The following is a 20,472-nucleotide window of genomic DNA, read 5'->3' on the forward strand; positions in this document are numbered from 1 at the left end:
GTGTGTGTGTGTGTGTGTGTGTGTGTGTGTGTGTGTGTGTGAGAGATGGAACATCTGTCATAATGTGACAGCTTTTTGCTCACCAGACTGTGAACATATGTACATGCAACAAGTTTGTATCTCACCAGTTCATCCAGCAGAGCCTGCTTGTTCTTCCTCTTAGCCTGTAGCTGCCTCTGCTCCTCCTGCAGCAAGTCCAGTCTCCGCTGCTCATTGCCCTGCTGCTCCAGCAACAACAGCTCCTCCAGCTCCTCCTGCTCTCGTGTCTGAGGAGAGCAAGGATGTTGCAAAATGTCATGTCACATCTTTGACCACAGCGCTGACTTCCCACCAGCCGTAGCAATGCCATATTGTACTTGACCCTACACTCTGACTTCTCCAAGGTGATTATTTTAGCACCTAATTATGATTATTAATGAAGGTATTATGCATGTGTGGGAAAATACTCGGTACATACAAGTTTAACCTTATTCCTCTGGATGAGATCTCTGTTCTCCCTCTGGTACTGCTCCATCCGCAGCTTGGTGTTCTCCACCTCAATGTTGTTTGTCAGGTTATACACTACATTGAGGAAACACAAACCAGCGTAAAAGGGACAATATACTTCATAAGAAGTGTTTGTCGGATGGTGGAACAGCTTTGGAACCCTTGTAGCTTTGGCTTTAACTTCTCTCTCAGCTCATTTTCATACAGGTTTCAACACATGCAACCTATGAACATCCTTCAGGAGACAAGACAGTCGGAAAATGTGTGCCTATATGCCCATTTTTAATTAATACCTCTGTTCACAAGCACTGTTCAAAACCACAATACTATTATTTCAATTATTGTCCAGCTCTAAAGAGTTCCAGAGAAAACAAATATGGACATCTGAAATACTAGAGAGCAGTGTATAAAATGAGGTTCAAGACATTTAGAATTTTCTGTTTGATGGAATGGTTCAGCCTTAAAAATGACATCTGGTAATTCAATATTTCTGTCAACCTAAGTGAGATACTGACACACTGGAAATCATCATAATCATATGCTGTTGTCAAGCTATGGGGAAAAATTTAACTTTTTTTGTAGAAATTTAAGGAGAATTCTGACTGTTTAACAAGGTAAAAAACGGAGGTAGTCAACTTAAAAGAGCCCCTGTTATGTTTTTGGGGATTTTTCCAGTCTTTGTGTGTTATATAGTTTTTTTGTGTATGTAATAGATGTATAATGTACAAACCCCAATTCCAATGAAGTTGGGACGTTGTGTAGAACGTAAATTAAAACAGAATAAAATAATTTACAAATCCTTTTCAACGTATCTTCCTCAGTTGAATACACTACAAAGACAAGATATTTAATGTTCAAACTGATACATTTTATTGTTTATTTTGCAAATATTCACTCATTTTGAATTTAATGCCTGCAACACGTTCCAAAAAAGTTGGGAAAGGGGCACGTTTACCACTGTGTTACATCATTTTTTCTTTTAATAACACCCAATAAGCGTTTGGGAACAACTCTAATTGTTGATACTTTGTAGGTGGAATTCTTTCCCATTCTTGCTAGATGTACAACTTCAGTTGCTCAACAGTCTAGGTATTTTGTTATATTTTGTGCTTCATAATGCGGCACATATTTTTAATGAGAGACAGGCCTGGACTGCAGACAGGCCAGTCTAGTACCCGCACTCTTTTACTACGAAGCCACGCTGTTGTAACACATGCAGAATGTGGCTTGGCATTGTCTTGATGAAATTAGCAGGGAGGTCACTGAAAAAGACTTTGCTTGGATGGCAGCATATGCTGCTCCAAAACCTTTATGTATATTTCAGCATGAAGGGTGCCTTCACAGATGTGCAAGTTACCCATGCCATGGGCACTAATACACCCCCATACCATCACAGATGCTGGCATTTGAACTTTGCGCTGATAACAATCTGAATGGTCCTCTTTCTTTTTGGCCCGAAGGACATGACAATGTGGACTCGTCAGACCAGAGCACACTTTTCCACTTTGCGTCAGTCCATCTCAGGTGAGCTCGGGCCCAGAGAAGCTGGCGGCATTTCTGGGTGTTGTTGATATATGGTTTTGGCTTTGCATGGTGCAATTTTAACTAGCACTTGTAGATGTAAGGACAAACTGCGTTAACTGACAATGGTTTTCCAAAGTGTACCTGAGCCCACATGGTAATATCCTTTACATAATGATGTTGTTTTTTAATGCAGTGCCGCCTGAGGGATTGATGGTCATGGGCATTGAATGCTGGCTTTTGGCCTTGCCACTTAACTTTTGGACGTTGGGCTCATGCAGTTGTTCACGAAGTGGTGGACCTCGCACCATCCTTGCTTATGAACGGCTGAGCCTCTTGGGGATGCTCCTTTTATACCTAATCATGACCAATTAACCTGTTCACCTGTGGAATGTTCCTTACAGGTGTTAGTGTTTCCTTTTTGTCGCCCACGTCCCAGCTTTTTTGGAATTCAAAATCAGTGAATATTTGCAAAAAAGACAAGGTTTATCAGTTTGTACATTAAATACACTACCGTTCAAAGGTTTGGGGTCACATTGAAATTTCCTTATTTTTGAAGGAAAAGCACTGTACTTTTCAATGAAGATAACTTTAAACTAGTCTTAACTTTGAAGAAATACACTCTATACATTGCTATGTGGTAAATGACTTTCTAGCTGCAAGTGTCTGGTTTTTTGTGCAATATTACATAGGTGTATAGAGCCCATTTCCAGCAATACACTCCAGTGTTCTAATGGTACAATGTGTTTGCTCATTGGCTCAGAAGGCTATTGATGATTAGAAAACCCTTGTGCAATCAGTTCACACATCTGAAAACAGTTTAGGTCGTTCACAGCTACAAAACTGACCTTTCTTTGAGCAGATTGAGTTTCTGGGCATCACATTTGTGGGTCAATTAACGCTCAAATGGCCAGAAAGAGAGAACTTTCATCTGAAACTCGACAGTCTATCTTGTCCTTGAATGAAGGCTTCCATGCGAGACATTGCTAAGAATTGAAGATTTCCTACAACGGTGTGTACTACTCCCTTCAGAGGACAGCACAACAGGCTCTAACCAGAGTAGAAAAAGAAGTGGGAGGCCGCGTTGCACAACTGAGCAAAGATAAGTACATTGAGCTCCTAGGGAGAAACAGACACCTCACAGGTCCCCAACTGGCATCTTCATTAAATAGTACCCGCACAAACACCAGTGTCAACATCTACAGTGAAGAGGCGCGCTGCGGGATTCTGGCTTCAGGCAGAGTGGCAAGAAAAAGCCATATCTGAGACTGGCCAATAAAAGAAAAAGATTAAGAGGGGCAAAGAACACAGACATGGACAGAGGAAGACTGGAAAAAAGTGTTGTGGACGGATGAATCCAAGTTTGAGGTGTTTGGATCACAAAGAAGAACGTTTGTGAGACGCAAACAAATGAAAAGATGCTGAAAGAATGCCTGACGCCATCTGTTAAGCATGGTGGAGGTAATATGATGGTCGGGGGTTGCTTTGGTGCTGGTAAGTGGGAGATTTGTACCAGGGTAAAGATTCTGAATAAGGAAGGCTATCACTCATTTGCAACGCCTGCCATACCCAGTGGACAGCGCTTGATTGGAGCCAATCATCCTACAACAGGACAATGACCCTAAACACACCTCAAATTGTGCAAGAACTATTTGAGCAGCAGGCAGCTGGTACCTCTCGGTAATGGAGTGGCCAGCCAGTCACCAGATCTGAACCCCATTGAGCTGTTGGGAGCAGCTTGACCGTATGGTACGCAAGAAGTGCCCATCCAACCAATCCAACTTGTGGGCTGCTCTTCTGGAAGCGTGGGGTGCAATTTCTCCAGATTCCTCACAATTAACAGCTAGAATGCCAAAGGTCTGCAATGCTGTAATTGCTGCAAATGGAGGATTCTTTGACGAAAGCAAAGGTTGATGTAAAAAAATCTTATTTCAAATACAAATCATTATTTCTAACCTTGTCAATGTCTGACCTATTTTCTATTCATTCACAACGTAGTGGTGGATAAGTGTGACTTTTCATGAAAACACAAAATTGTTTGGGTGACCCCAAACTTTTGAACGGTAGTGTATATTGTATTTGTAGTGTATTATATGGATCATAGGTTTGAAAAGATTTGCAAATCATTGTATTCTGTTTTTATATACGTTTGACACAACAACCTTTTCATTCATTCAAACCTTTATTTAACCAGGATAAAAAACTCCTTGAGATTAAAAATCTCTTTTACAAGAGTGTCCTGGCAAGTGGCAGCAGCACGTTTCAGACAGAGACACTTACATGTAAATACATAAACACACTTTCACTCATATTCAAACAACAATGTCATCATAAAATACCAGGGTCCTAAATCAATTTTAAAACAGTGACATACAGACTGCCCTTCTGCCAATAACCTAACTTAATTTGAATTGGAGTTTGTACAAAAAAAAAAACATTTCACTTCAATTGGAGCACTTTTGTCAACTGCTTGAAAACGTCTTTTTCAAATGTGGTGCTGCCTGAGCAAGCACAGCCCGCCCAACACAACAGAGTGTCCAGCTGATCAATCAGAGAAGACTGGGCTTTTTATAGGAAGACAGGCCAGGAGCTCAAACAGCTAAATGCCATCATATATATGACAGAAACTGGATGTCCGACTTTAACATGACATTCTCATTAGCCTCTCTGCTTGGCCGAGCCCTCCCTGTCCCGCTCGGCCCATGTACTGTACTTTGCATTGGGATCACGTCACACATTAAAAAATAATATCTAAACTCAGGGAAAGTTTTGCAAATATTAAACCTTCATGGTTTATAACAAAGAGTAATAATTGGCCATATTTGCAGTTTGAAGTGTCCTGTCAACAGTTTTACAGACATCTCTAATGGTGGTCTATGTGGAAGGTGCATATTGGGCTGTAGGGATTTTTTTTATTGCAGCAGCACGGTTTGGCCACTAGGACAAAGTAGTAGTAAAGCTGACTGGCCGCATCATATCCTGATCTCTTAATATATCTATGCTAAAAGTCCATGGTAGGTTGACAGTCAAGACATGTTAGCATTACACTAATAAGCATCCCTTTGCCCTATGTTTCAGCATAAGTCCTACCTATGTCCTCCAATTGCTCAAGGTAGTCGTTATATTCTCTCAGGCTGGGGAAGTCAAAATCTCTCTTGTTGTATCTGCAAAGGAAGAACAAAACTGATGAGACAAATGGTAAAACTTGATGAAAGCAGATATGCACTGACATTAATAGCCTCCATTAAATGAACCATTTTAAAATACCATGTCTGCATTCTGCCTAATAGGCACACATTAGATATCAATTAGGGGCTATTAAAGAACAGATGAGAGGGAGAGAGGAAAGCCAGGGAGGGGCTGAGAAGTAAAAACCTGGCAGGGAAAGAGCCTTACCGTTTGAGCCCCCCCAGGGAGACTCATTGTCTACAAAACAAACATAATGAGAAAGACAAAGGTGGCTTAAGAAGTGGGAGGAGGCATTAGATGACACATAAACACGAAGAGCCGCACCCCTCACACTCCTGGTCACTCACATCTTCAGCACCTTCTTGCGAATCTCTACCTCCTTATCAACGGTCGGGTCTTCGAAGAGCTGTACACGGAAGTTGCTCTTCCTCAGGGGCGTGTCACACTGCACACAGTTACCCGAACCACGCACAAACAGCATCTCCACACAGTTCTCGCATCTGTGGGGGAGAGGGGACAAAAAAAACATCAAGCTGAGTCAAATGTTTCCAGGGATGGCCCTCCCAGGCAGGCCTGAGAGTCAGTTGTAAGCATGTGTGGGTGTATGTGGCTGCTGAAATACAATTTTCCTCACAGTAAACCAAATTTGTGTTGTTTTTTTCAACATCTCTGTAAGTTATCATCAGGCGCAGTGGGTGATAATGGGACATATGAATATTTCCTCTGAGTGCTCAAAGATGGCTGCGATTATGATTGGAATGTCGATTAGGCTGCCTCCTATTCTCAGACAAGAGGAAATTAGTCTGACACCCCATCAGTGGTGTGTCTGTATGCACTGGAAAAACATTTGCTTTATTGTTATTTCAACAGACCTCAGTCATGCCACGTTGCATAATAGGATAAAAACCCAGCTCTGTAATTCACAGTGTAGTCTATCATTATAAGGATGGACTCAGTCTTACGGAACTTTTGGCAAAGAAATATGGATGGACAATTGCAGTGTTTTGTGTATTCCTTATTTCATTGGTAAGTATTCTAAGATGAATTGTAATTTTTGCTTAAGGCTTTCATTTATCTGAAAAAGTAACTTTAATATGTAAAAAAGCATCAGTATGTTTACATGCAATTCCAACCGGTCTCCTTCTTCTGGCAGAAATTGGCATTATTATTCCTGACACAGTGCCTAAATGAAGGGAGCCATGTTTAAGCCACATGTATCTACTGTAAAGCTTTTTATTGAATGTGATTACTTTCCAGGACAAAATACCTAGCAGAACAGCACTGTCGCGATGAGTTTTTCAGGCAGCCTTTGGTTCCTCATATCATTGTATTCAGTAAAGATGCCTCTCCGGTTGACCATTCTAAACAAAAAGCAGAAACACTCTTCGGCTACTAGTGTTGTGCAATTTCACCTAAAGGTCAGGTTCAAACAGGAAGGTTTACTTCATGCACCATGACAACATGACTCCATGGCAACTGTCAGACCTAGGTGAGGGCACAATCGTGAGCTTAGCCATCAATCACACCTTTATGCAGGTAGGCGTTTACCCATCAGTCACACTCAAGCGAGCAGTAGACAGTGAAGACAATGGGAAGGTTCCTAAATCTCCCCTGATGGGATGGAGGGCCTGAACAAACGTTTGCACAATACACTCTTTTAATTAAGTCTCTGCGGATCCTTACTTCCACAGGAATTCACCTTCCTGCTTGTGGCCACCTTCCCAAAAAACAACATCTGGTTTTCAAATGTCACTATCTGCTTTTAATCACCAACAGTTTTAACAAAATAGAGCAAAAGTTGATGGGAAAAGCCAGATTTTTCACCATACATCATTGATGGTATGGATGATTAATATATTTCCAAAGTCAAGGACTGGGCTTGAGACATTGGTGCCTAGTCACAAGCTTTCTTGGGATGGAGCCTTTAAGAACAATCATGACAGACTCATCATGCAAGACATTTTACTTCATCAGCAGAATTAAAAAAAAAAAAAAGCAGTTGAAGAAGAAACTGCAGAGCCATGGAGTTTGCTGTTTACATCTAACCTCTCAGATATGGGTCAAACAAGCCCAACCTGCCAAGTGTGACATCGAGATCTTACGGCCATTCAGCAAACCAATATAACTTGCATTGCAGGAGACTATCTTACAAGCATGCCAGTTTAGCTTGGTTTAGATGAAGCCACAAAATAAAAATGAAAGCTGAATGACAGACAGAAACATCTGCGTTGTCCAGTTGGTGCTTCAGAGCATGAGAAGCCCCTGCTCAAGTGCACCCTGGAAGAGGCAGATGTTCATTGTGGCCCCAGGCTACAGGAGATGTATAGGCCTGGCCATATGGAGGTAGATTGAGGGATTCAGCTTGTTTCCACAGGCCCACAAAGAGCCCATTCATCAACACGGGGCGAGGACTAGGGCGTAGCTTGCCCCCTGCCCCTTAAATGGACCACACAACAGAACTCTCCAAAGGGGAAATCCTGTGTAACTCTAGAGCAAAGAGGTGAACGTCTAAGAGGGAAGGAGGAGAATTTAGAGTCAATTTGCAATCTTTCTTCTGAAATGTGCCTTCTCTAAGTGACAGCTTTTGGATTGCGTGTTTGTTGTAATTTGTAATCAAAAGAGAACTCAGATATCTCTTGCCAAGGCTACACCGTATTACTTGGCTTACTAAACAGACATTTAAGTGAGCCGACAGATCTCTAGCAGCTTGCCATCTCTGTGTCCCAGGGCTGTTGTCGCTGACTGAGTGCTCCTGACTCCTCCCACTCTCACCTGTTCTGCTCAGAGCTTCAGGCTCCTATCTTTCCCATCTGCAGCTGTCAGCAGGTCAAAGAAGGGGGTGGTGAGAAGAGGGTGAACAGGGCCCTGGCTCAGCAAAGAGGCCTCCCCACCACCACCACCCCTTGGTGACATTGCCTGCATCTCTGCCATCTCCTTATGCAAGAAAGAGCAAAAACAAAATATCCCTATAAACTCACAAGAGTTGGATTCACTTGTTCCTGCCACAGGGTCATGATCTTCACCAAGCAACGACTTATTCGGAATAGGGCTGTCTTTTTGTCAAATTTAATCTTGCTAAGACGCTGTCTTGCCCTGTGACCTACAATACCTGCAGCAGTACAGTCAAAAAATGCTGAGGCCCAGTATATTGTATGATTGCTTACATGGGAAGAATGTGTAGGCTTGCGTGATCTTAAAAAAGTGTGTAGCAACTCAAATGGAATAACCAACAATTTAAAATTAAGTTAGACGTGCTGGTAGGCAGATTTCTGTAGACAAAGCCACACTAGCCATTTTCCACTACTTCCAGTTTTTAGTCTCTATTGACTTTCTCATCTAGCTCTCATCAAGAAAGCAAAAACATTTATTTCCAAAATTGTTCTAAAATTTCCTTTAATGGATGGAAATTGTTTGTACTGATTATTCAGCCCAAAGTATTTTATGCCCATCCATGTCTTGGAGGCATCTACAGAGAAATGAATGAACAGAGCTTTTACTTCTAGAAATCTGGACGCCTGAAAAACTTTTCCCACTAATTACCTAGAATGTACAACAACCAGGTACAGGAAACTAGCTTCTACTTAATGAGGAGTGTCTATCCCCAACCTCACTATGGAGGGTGAACCCATGTAATCACCACTGTATGCTGGGCTACTAGTGTCAAATGCCAAAGGACACTGGTCCGGTGTCATTGTGCAAAGGTAATAAATAACATCAAATGCCCCCGGTGACAGGGATACAAAATGTGCTGTGGTGGGGTTTAAATTTAGATGCATGCTAGAGGTGGAGAAGCTCAATACTGCATTGCATCGCCTGGTCAGCCCAGAGTGGAACGGCCACTCAAGGTAGAGTGAGGCTTACAGTTATCTATATAGACAAACAAGTGCAGAGAGTCCAACTAGGGCTGCAGCTAATGATTAAGTTCAGTATTAATTTATTTTTCAATAAATCAATTTAGTCATTTAGCCCATATTCAGAAAATACAGAAAAAAAACCAGTAACAGTAACATAACAGTTTCCCAGAGCCCAATGTGACATCTTCAAATTGCTTGTTTTGTTGAACCCAACCCAAAACTCAGAGGTATCAATTTTTTGGTGTTCATAAAACAGAGAACATTTGGGATATATATGGACAAAAAAGCCCTAAATTAAAATACTGCAATTTAATAAGATGACACATTCACATCTAAGACTGTTAAAAGTTATGTCATACTTTACTTAAAATATGGTGATAATATACACTAAGAAAGGACAAATTCTAATCTGTGAATTTATTCCCACAAATGTAAACAGAGGTGCATCACAATGCAGAATTAGGGAGGAACCAAGAACTGCACTTGGTACTGTATACGGTATGTGCATATACACATTGGGCTTTCTAATTTCATATTTTTCATATTTCCCTTTCTTTCTTATTCACTTTTCCACATAGTCGATTGCATCAAAATGGGAAATCAGTAACTGTGAAATTGAAACATTGCTCACGCTACAGTACAGGCATCCATATCTATCAACTCTGGAAGAAACCCAGCCGCAAACAAAAAAACAAATGACACCAGTGATGCAAATACTGACACAGTTTGAGAGTACAGCAGTTTCCGAGAGGTGCATTAATTCACAGTTGCACCCGCTCTGAGAAACGATTCCAAGGTGACCTGGGCTAGGAGGACATCTCTCCAAATTGCTTCATTGCAGAATCATTTTAATTTTCTGTGTGTAGTCCTGCATCCAGACAGAGGCGGTGAGTTATAAGCTTGCTGACCTGATGACAAAGCACGGCCACTTCCTGATGGTACGGTCAATAAACAGACAGGGTCGAAAAGATGCTCTCATCAGGCTACCACCGTCACTGCACAACGCTCATGACTGCACAATGCTCAATGACCAGTTTTTTAAACAGATGACAAGGTTAAATATTGGAAAATGCACAGCAAACAAGTTTTTACTGAATACTGACATGACAATAAAGCACAATAAAATCTGCTGCGTCACAATAAATAGCATTAGAGTAAACTAGTGCTAGAACAATTATTACAATACTTTATTAAGTATTTTATGTCATTTTTTTAACATAAAATACCATATACTTGCCAATTATAGGTTGACAAGAGCAAAGACTTGCTACATTGTTTAATGTTATTGTAAATTAAATTTACTTAAAATGTAATCTAATTATAATTTTTTAATATAGGTTAATATTTTAGCCTCTGGTAAATTGTGATGGGCATTTTTGATTTTGTGTTTTATGCAAAATGTAGAATCCCACCAGGGTAATAAGTGCTGTAACTGACCCACCACAGGGCTTTAGTAAGTAAGTAAAAACTGACATTATTAAAGTTATGTTTAGGATCTTGAGATGGTTAAAAGGTAGGTGTGAAGTTGGAAATGTTTATGTCTAGGTTGCATTTTTAATGGATCGGGTTAGGACAGGGTATGGGTTTGTGACTGATTTCTGTCTCTGCTTGGGCTTCTGTCCATCTCCATAAGATGGTCCATACAAACCATCTTAAGAGAGAACATTATTAATCAGTTTAGCACAAAAAAAGCATTGGTCATACTTTGATCATGCAGTTCAGTCCTTGTGTGGATTAGACTGTCTTTGTTCCTTTAAGTTGGCCCTTTTTTACCACCTCTGAATCATTTTGTATTCATTATGTGGTCAAAACTTTAAACAGAAAGTGTATACTCCTCATCTCTCTGCCATCCTGAATTTGTAGTACTTTACATTAAAAGTATTATTTCAAAGGACTGACCACTCCTTCAGCAAGTTATTAAAGAGGGGTACAAATAAGCAAGCCAGGTGTAAACAATGTAGCAATGCAGTTTTATTAATCAGAGCTAACGGTCTGTCATGTTTATAAACAATGTCTAGCAAGATTGACAGTTGTCAAGCAGCATTATTAAGGCTGTGATAGGGCATAAACCACCTATAAACTGTGTGAACTCTTCTGCTGAGGCTAATGCTACCTTTAGTCTTTCTAAGAGATAACGCTAGGCATATTTAACAATATTAATATTATAAGAACAATATGAATGAGGGGTTTATATCCAACAGGAAGTAATTTTCCGCCTTTATACTAGCGTTAGTCACATTATCTATGACCAGAGAGCACATTAAACCGTTACATGTTAGCTTAAAGTTCATGAGGTGTGTCAACGTCTTTTGTAAGTTAACGGCCAACCGTTAAGACTTAAAACTTAAAAAAAAAAATAAGACTTAACCGCCTGCTTTAGGGGTTTCTTATACTAGTAAGTTAGATGTAAAAAACCTGGGGGAAATAAGCTTCACTCTCTAGCTACTTTCTTTCAGCTGTGAGATGAAGCTAACTAATGTTACTGTGCAATAAATACTCACAGCGTGTGGCCGCAGACGTTCACCATCAACTTCAGCGACGGATTTCTGTATTTGGTTGTTTTGCATCTCGGACACCCTTGGTCGTCCATTTCAGCCTGCGCAAAACAAAATTATAACCAAACAAATCTCGAGAGAAGTGTCAACAACTAGCTGCCTTCCTGTCACTTTCCAGTCGGCGAACTGATGTGTTACACGAAAGCGGTCCGATGGGACACGCCATCAATAAGAGAAGTTCCTATTAAATGATAACTTCTACAACAGTGGTGGTCACGCTGTGGTGCAGGCGCACCAAGGGGTCCCTGAGGAGTCCCCGGGGGTATGAGGTAAAAAGCTGAGTGGTTTATTTTCACGTACCCACTCAGAGAGAGAGTGTAAAAATGGCTGTTTTGATTATAGGTTTCACTGTCTCCTCTGCATTAGGCTACCCTATAGATTGCTACCACATATTCCATGATCTAATGTAAGCCAGTACTGGAACATAATTAAAACAAAAACCGCTCCAGATGTTACTCCCCAAAACTTCTGAAATCATGTAGTTTCGTGTTGAATGTGTAACTGTACATAATAATTCACCAAGGATAGTGGCTATAGGCTATCATTTTATTTATTCTCTCAAATAAGAGAAATATTTTAATATTATAGTTATAAAAGAGTAACCCTAACAGGTTGCTCTTTTCAAAGGTATAGCTCTGAAAACATATATTCTATCACAATCATTAAAAGCCTAGGCCTAGCCATGTCATATTGATTTATTGACTATGTAGGCCTATAAATGTCAGTCATTGATCAGACGCCAGTGCCACATAAGACTGGTAATTATTTGCAAGACAATAATGACCAATTTCTCAGCTTTCAAATTATGTTTTGACAGGATAAATATAGTGCTGTAAGACCAGTACATGCTTTTACAGATTTCAGATTCAGGTGATTTTTAAAATATTAAAATTATGTTATTTCAAATTATATTAATGGAAGACAGATAGGTTGGCTCTGGGGTCTAACAAATATGAAAGGTATAAAACTTAGAGATGTAGTTTTGGGAGGACAGCAATATCACAGCACACACAATGTCATTGAGAAATTACTCTGTTTTGGAAAATTTGAAATAATGCAGAGATGTTTCTCTAGCCATTTCTAAACATTTTACATTTGACTTAACATGCTATGATATCAGTGTGTGTTGTTATGATGACTCAATGTGTCAGTGACTTGTGATAGACAAACTGCCAATAGTCATACCTTAACTCAATCATAAACAGCACCTTAAACTACGGAGATGTACTGAACATTATCAAAAACGGGGGTACATTTAGAAAATTCCCTTTGGAATGGAGTAGGCCTACATCCGAAAAATGCTGTCTCTGTGTCAAAGTGTTTTTAAATGTTTTGTGTGTTCATTTTAAAACAATGAAAATAGTCCCAGGTTTTTTTTTTCTCGATATGAGAATAAAAACACTTTGATGTTTCTGCATACTGAGTCAGCTTCTGACAATACAGAAAAAAAGAATATCCCGTTCCCACGATCCCAAAAGCACTCACCTCGCACAGGTGATCCACGGGAATATAGCCTACTGCAAGTTATATGACTGACAGCTGGAAACCAAACATTCGTGTCTGAATCCCGCTCGCTCCTCCCTTATGGGGCCCTCCGCGGCCAATAGCGTGTCTCTCCTGCAGATAGACCCTAGTGTGTCTACTTCCAGCTCCAGTCCCCGCAGAGTAAAAGTCACGTTGGAAGGAAAAGGGGAGAGAGATATCTACTTACAGCTGCTGTCAGATATCCGATCGCATTCGCATGGCGAGGAGGTAACCTGATCGATCTGGGAGGAGTGACTTTACCAGGGAAGGCTTGAACAAAAAAATGTCTTCTTCTTCTGCCGGAGAAGTCACAACAGCAAATGACATCAAGAGGGAAAATGTGAAGGAGGTGGATAAGCGTGAGTGCATCAAGCTTGTGGCGCTGGACGCGGCGGAGTTGTCCATGGAGCGCAACACGGACGCGGTGCGCACGGAGCTGTTGGTGAGCGCCGCTTCCTCTCTGGCTTTCTCCCCGGAGCAAGTGGCGTGTGTCTGCGAGGCTTTGCAGCAGGGAGGTAATGTGGACCGGTTGGCCAGGTTCCTGTGGTCCCTTCCACAGAGTGACCTGCTACGCGGCAACGAAAGCATCCTGAAAGCCCAAGCCCTCGTTGCTTACCACCAGGCTCGGTATCAGGAGTTGTACAGTATTTTGGAGAACCACAGTTTCAGTCCGTCCAACCACACCTTTCTGCAAGATCTATGGTACAAGGCCCGGTACACCGAGGCGGAGAAGGCTAGGGGGAGACCCTTGGGCGCCGTGGACAAGTACCGGATCCGGAGAAAGTACCCTCTCCCCAGGACTATCTGGGACGGCGAGGAGACTGTGTATTGTTTCAAGGAGAGGTCCCGAAACGCGCTGAAGGATCTGTATAACCAGAATAGGTACCCCTCTCCTGCCGAGAAAAGAAATCTCGCCAAGATTACAGGACTCTCCTTGACCCAGGTCAGCAACTGGTTCAAAAACAGGAGACAGAGAGACAGAAACCCGTCCGAGGCACAATCAAAAAGGTGAGGACACAAAAGCATCAAACCAAAGAATATTTCAGTCAAACTTCATTTAAAACAAATGACGAAAATATTTTTGGGTTTGTTGTGCGTTAAAGGCGCATTCAAATAGAAACAGAATCATTAAAGTATTAGAAAGCTTTTTTTCGTCATAGGGCGCCTATAATTTACAACCATTCACTCTCAGACATTGACAATACTCAGTGTATTTCATAATGTCCCGTCGAACTCCTTTATAAGACGTGACAATGTGAATCATGAAAGGTTGATAATTTAGAAACTAAGAAATGTGCGTAAAAGGTTTTGGAGCACGCTTTTACTGTTTTGAAATATGAAGCGGTTGCTATTCAGATCCTGTTTCAAGTGTACTGGTGCTAAGGGGCATGGAAACTATAAGCAACTAAATAACATAGCAACGTCTACACTTCAGTGATTTGACTGTCAAACACGAGAAGTTGCTAACTTCAATGAAACAATTAACAAGTTACTTTAATTTATTCTTATCTGAATGTAGTGCGTGTGTGTGTATGTGTGTGTGTGTGTGTGTGTGTGTGTGTGTCAAAGATGAAAACACACATACACAGTTGCGCGTGCACGTGTTCCCATCCCAGCACATAAATCATTTTCATTGTCACTTTTTTCCCTCTCAGATCAAAAAGGATATCAGAGCCCCCATCAGCTCCTGCGTTTCATTTTATAATCCTCTTCACAAACAGACAGAAATGTAGCTTCTTTCATGTTTCTCTCTCTGTGAACAAAGCTGACGCGCACCTGGTGGAGGTGACCTCTCTCTCTCTCTCTCTCTCTCTCTCTCTCTCTCACACACACACACACACACACACACAAACCATTGTAGATCACAATTAAATCCCTCCTAAAATAATTTAGAAACAATGTTTAGTTTATAAACTGTGGATATTTTCAATAAATCGTCTCATATTTGTAGCAACTAATTTACTAATGTTATTTTCCTGTGTGTGTGTGTGTGTGTGTGTGTGTGTGTGTGTGTGTGTGTGTGTGTGTGTGTACGTGCGTGCGTGTGCGTGCGTGCGTGTGAGCGCGCAGGGGGTGCAGCTGTTTAGATCAGTCTTTAAAAAAAGAGGTCGTTCATTAATAAGCTAACTACTTCTATGTCGTTTTAGGACTTTATGGAAACAGAAAAATATGGATATAAAATGGCAGCACCACTTTAAATTGAGAAAGAAACAAAAGTACAACCATTTGTATTGTCACAGCCACCACTGCTGGCAGTTTGTCGTACCAGCATTTATTGCGCCAAATGGTTGCACGGTTGTTGACGTTGGTTAGTTGTTGTCAGTGTAGCTCTCCATGAGGTAAGGGCGCTACACATTCACACAAACACAGCCTGCTCTTCAAAGCTGTGTAATAATACAACAAGAAATGTGACTCTGGGAAGTTGTGGGTGGAAAGAAAATAAATGCAATAAACAAATTGTATTGTGTTGAAATAGAAATTACTTTATATCCATATCAAGAACATGTGCATTTTCCAATCTTATCTAACTTCTTTATTCAAAAGGGTGCTTGAAATCAAATTATAACAATAGTTTACCACAAATAATTCCTTTGTTTTGTGACACACCATTTGTCCTTTTTTTCACAGTGAATCTGATGGAAACCACAGCACAGAGGATGAGTCGAGCAAAGGCAACGAGGAGCTGTCTCCCCGACCCCTCTCTAACTCCTCAGATGGTGTAATTCCCCATGGGACCCTTCCAATTCAAACAGGGCCTCTGGACAGTGGGGTGGTCATCCAGCAGATCGGGGACATCAAACTGCCCCCTGGATCCAGCAGTGGCAGTCTCTACAATGGAAGTCTAGTGACCAGTAACTCCTCCTCCACTGTTTTTCACAATGGTGGCTCCTCTTACCTTCACACACCTGGAAACATCCTCTTCAACGGGCTCAATTTAGGCATCCAGCCCTTGGCCTTCAACCCTCTGAGGCCGTCTGGAGGGGTGCTGCTGGGGGGCTCTGGTATGGACATGCAGATGCAGACAGGACATGAGAAGGGACTGGGCAATTCTGCAGAGGACTCTGCCCTCCAGTATGCCTCCTACTCGGGTTGTGTGAATGGAGCAGAGGTGAAGTTGGAGGGGGTTCACACCATGGCTGCCCAGAACGGAGGCTCCTCTGTGCTCACATTCAGCTCCTCGTCAGGTGCGCTGCAGCTGGGTGGCTACAGTCTAGTCCAGGTACCAAGTGGGGTCTCTGACAGCGATGGCAGCTCATTACTCAACAGCAACGTAGGTCTTCCTCCACTGCAGCTCTCTTCCCGCTCATCTTCCTCAACAATCACACAACAAGGTGGGTTCAGAAAACTACGGCATTATTCAAACTTACATACTTGTTTGGTTGTAATGACCTTGTTATGTTTACTTCCAAATTATATTTAAATTTACTGAGGCAAAAATAGTCTAATGACAAAATGAGTTGGTTATGACTCATTGAACTCACAGTTTTTAATCTTAATTAGGCTTTGGTGATATTGTCTAAAAGAGGGATATAATGCTTAAGGATTTAGAGGCATTTAATGTTCATTTCCCCTTTTTAAAGCAGTCAACTAAATACAATAAAGTTGTACTTTACTATAATGCAATGCTAGTATGTAGTGCAGCATGAAGACAAGGAAAAGACTAAATTAGGATCTATCACATATTAGCCAAAATCTATAATCTACTCTCATATCAAAATATAAAGAATGTATCCTTATATCAGTGGTGCCCTTTGCTGTCCTTAAACGTTACAGTGCCATGCTACGCGTCTCGGGTGGTTTGTCAACAGGTCTCTACTACGTCTAATATATCTGAGCTGCTTTATTCTTGGCTTCTCTGTGTTTGGGCCCTAGCCCAAAGGGCCGATACTACACATAACACAGAGCAGAAGAAACAGGGTAGGGCCACACACACACACACACACACACACACATAGAGAGAGAGAGAGAGAGAGAAAAGAAGGTGGTCCTCTGAAACCCCCAGAGATGAATAAAAACAAGCTCTGAAGTCACCATCACTCATCATCATTGCACTCTTGATCTGCAGAGCAGGGAGGAGGGGAAATATGTTTCAGACAATCAGAGGCCATGAAGCGCACTAACAAGGAATAAACCAGTACAGCACTTACTTTGACATAAAGCAGAGAATCTACACCAGGATGAATAATAAGGAAAAACAGAAAATTGCAGCTTGCTGTTGAGTCCTGGCAGGCTCTTGCACTCGTTCTCTGGGGGGCACCACAAGTTCAGGCTTAAAGGGCACAACATGTATGAGACACACAACAGCAATTTCAGGGCCAAGGCCTGCTGTAAATGAAACGTATAATACTGTGAGGAATGAGAAGGGGAACCAGCAATGGGAATAGGATCTAATGTGGAGGTAGAGGGACTTTATGTATTAATCCATTGTTGTATTACCACAGGTACTATGCCTCTGAACAATGTAGCAGTGAGTGCCTCCAGTGACAACTCGTTCCAGCAGCAGGACAAGCTGACCATGACGTCCCTGCACCACAGCACAGTCCTCTACAGCATGAGCAACACCGGCCAGCAGGCCATCAAGAAGGAGCCCCTGGAGGGAGGCGTGTACTCCTCGTACCACCACGGGCTCCACCTGGACCCCAGCGGTCAGCTCAGCTACACCACCCCCAACTCAGAAGAGGTTCCTTCCAGCCAAGGTACCGCCATGACCACCGAGGTCTCTGCTGTCAGCTCGTCCAGCCCTGAGCCCGAGGTCTACACCACCCTCACTGTCAGCACGCCCCTGATGGCTCAAACGGACACCAGCAGCCTCCACCTCCAGCCCACAGAGTATCTCAGGGGCCACGAAGACCGGGGGCCCTCTTCGCATCTGATGGGCCCCTGCATGAACAACAACTACATGAACCTTGTAGAGAACAAGGTGGACAGCACGGGCTCAGGAGGCGTGAGTGAGATGGTGCGGGCAATGTGTGGGGAGATGGAGGCTGTGGAAGGGAAGGAGCTAGCCAAACTACAGACAGTGCAGATGGAGGAAGACATGGCTGACCTTTAACCTCTCTCCTCTCGCAGAAGCACTCATGTCCCCTCAAGCAGTGACATGGTGAATCTTTTTACTTTTGTGTGCGAGTGTGTGTGTGTTTTTTACTATTCATTTCCTCTAAATGTTAAATTATTTGTGTTCATTTGACTTTTACAATGCACTCTATTGTCAGTGGGGAGCCCTGTGGGTGGGCATTATCAGTTTATGATGAAAAATAAAAGTCTGTGACATGTTTTAAAAGCCCCGTTCATGAGATGAAACATAACAACTGTTACATGCAAACAGAAGAAGTCCCTGTATGTGTTCGAGCCATGTTTAAATGTGCATTTTTATAGACAACACCTGCTACTTCCCGTTGAGTGGATTTGATCTGTAGGAGCAGGTGCCGGAATGCCTTGAGTCATGTGACCAGGATGTTCCTCCAAACTAAATGCGTCATCTGGGTCAAACCAAAAAGGTCATTCAGTAGGGGAAGAGGGAGAGAGCCTCTGTGAAAACAGTCAGATAAACAGCAACAGCTTCACAAAAGGACTGCACACACATACAGAGAATAGGTTATTAAACACACAAAGCTGCTGATTTAGGAAAAAGTGTCCTTCAATAATCACGTTAAATTTTCTGAATGTCTCTCACGTCACTGCAAAACCCAGTTATTGTGCTTTAAATCATACCAAATGTACTTGGAGTGTTGGACGAGCGTTAAGACAAATGTGCCTTTCTGCTTCTTAAAATACACAATGGCATTGATCTGTTTTGGCATTTGCACTACCATGATGGCATTACAATGTAACGTGTTTCAAACAGCCTTCGTGTTGGAGGGTTTGTCATGCCTGACACACCTCAACATATGCACACTTTTTCAGAAACGACTCAAATTTCAAGCCTCATTTTCAACCTGTGAGACCAAGATATGAATGAAGATCTGAAGGTCACATTGTCGGTTCACACGTTCGTTGAATGTTGTTTATAATGTTGCAACTCATAGTATGTTAACTAGATGTGATGATGCTATACTATATCCTGTTTCATTTTGATGTGTCTATCCATATGTCAGTAAAAAATGATATTTTTCTATAAAGGGATTGTAATAGTCTCTTTTTGCATGGCGTCATGATGTTTTGGACACTAGTGCCTTTTAGTTTTGGTGAATAACACTGAAAGTAAGCTCAGTCGTAGTTCTTGGTTGGCGTGCGGGCTGTGACATTGCAGCTTCAGAGATTTACCACCACCGCCGCCGTCACTGGTACATTTGTCGGGTGTCAGTTGAGAGAAAGACAAGGGAATGTGGAGCCCATTCGTCAAGTGTGTCCAGTGCTTTTCAGGAGCCTAATTCCTGGCTGTCATACATGACCATAATAGCACATTTCAGCCTCACACCATGTGCATCTATCTGTGCATCGCATGTCTTCATACAAGTGGACTAGTAATACTTTTCTTTGGATGTATGACATAATCCCATCAATTGGAATGAACATTTCAATGAAAGTATCCTCAGTGCTTTAATGTCATATCAAAAATGAGTCGTGGGCAAATAGTTAAATAGATGGTCATTTGTGTTGTTTTTGTTTTTTTTAATCTTAGTTTGAAATATATGTTTGTTATCTGAAATTATGTGAATGTATTTTTCTAAATCTCCATACTGCAATAAAAGTTTATATTTATAAAAACATAAAAACCATATTTTTTAAATTATTTTAACAAATTTAGCTTCAAGATGACTGATACAATGAAGCAATGCTCTCGGAGATTTTATATATTTTGTACATTTTAGGCATAGAATATGCCTGTGATAAATGTAACATCATGCCAGACTAAAAGCATGTCTTCCCAACATTTGGGAGTCCTATGTTGCCAAACTGTGAGGATGGGGGGGGGGGGCATGCAGTAATCCAGAAAGACTGGTGCTTCTCTCTGCAAACCTGCAGTGATCGTTTGCACATGCCTGGCAACCTGGAGTTCATTAGCCCTCCTTTTCTCTATGCCCCTGTAATTCAAATAAACAGCAATGAGATTTCCAGAGGCAAAGCTCCTTTTGGGTGGGGGGTCTGCAGCTCCACACAGCTCAGGCCAATCCAGTGGACTTTTCCCCAAGCAAAGGCCAAACAACCTCCCAAACTATACCACTGCTTCAACATGTGGAACAATGAATCCGAGGTGCTGTCCCTCAGACTCTGAGTCTCTATCCAGTAAAGTGCCTGAACTTCACTCATGGCTTGAGGGGATTCTACTTAAATTCATGAATTTTCACCCAATGCTTGTTCACTCAGTGAGCACCCAACCAAACCAGCAAAGGAGAGATAAA

The 20,472-nt window shown here is 41.8% G+C and overlaps 2 protein-coding genes across 3 annotated transcripts in view; one reads left to right on the plus strand and one right to left on the minus strand.

Annotated features, from left to right (window-relative positions):
- The window catches only part of mnat1 (MNAT1 component of CDK activating kinase), a 40,333-nt gene extending 27,065 nt beyond the window's left edge, over positions 1–13,268 (minus strand). Inside the window, exons 1-6 of one of the 2 annotated variants that reach the window (XM_032500406.1) lie at positions 13,091–13,268; positions 11,552–11,646; positions 5,544–5,696; positions 5,098–5,171; positions 458–561; positions 126–266 (exon numbers count right to left, since the gene is read on the minus strand). In XM_032500406.1, the coding sequence (XP_032356297.1) occupies positions 126–266; positions 458–561; positions 5,098–5,171; positions 5,544–5,696; positions 11,552–11,640 (561 nt within the window). In that variant the 5' untranslated portion in view covers positions 11,641–11,646; positions 13,091–13,268. Of the gene's footprint in view, positions 1–125; positions 267–457; positions 562–5,097; positions 5,172–5,543; positions 5,697–11,551; positions 11,819–13,090 lie in introns of those variants that run through there. The other variant, XM_032500405.1, reaches the window with a different exon arrangement.
- An 88-nt stretch (positions 13,269–13,356) lies between these two features.
- On the plus strand, positions 13,357–19,723 carry six4a (SIX homeobox 4a). Its single transcript, XM_032500401.1, has 3 exons — positions 13,357–14,137; positions 15,758–16,461; positions 17,572–19,723. Exons 1-3 carry the CDS (start codon positions 13,413–13,415, stop codon positions 18,180–18,182), a joined length of 2,040 nt encoding a protein of 679 aa, XP_032356292.1. The 5' UTR covers positions 13,357–13,412; the 3' UTR covers positions 18,183–19,723.
- The last annotated feature ends 749 nt before the right edge of the window (positions 19,724–20,472 follow it).

This window comes from Etheostoma spectabile, chromosome 20 (genome assembly GCF_008692095.1).
Source record: "Etheostoma spectabile isolate EspeVRDwgs_2016 chromosome 20, UIUC_Espe_1.0, whole genome shotgun sequence".
Taxonomy (NCBI): domain Eukaryota; kingdom Metazoa; phylum Chordata; class Actinopteri; order Perciformes; family Percidae; genus Etheostoma; species Etheostoma spectabile.

Coding starts and splice junctions, on each gene's coding strand:
- six4a (XM_032500401.1), top strand. CDS start 13,413: ATGTCTTCTTCTTCTGCCGGAGAAGTCACAACAGCAAATGACATCAAG. Junction 14,138..15,757: donor TCCGAGGCACAATCAAAAAG/GTGAGGACACAA, acceptor TTTTTTTCACAG/TGAATCTGATGGAAACCACA. Junction 16,462..17,571: donor CTCAACAATCACACAACAAG/GTGGGTTCAGAA, acceptor GTATTACCACAG/GTACTATGCCTCTGAACAAT.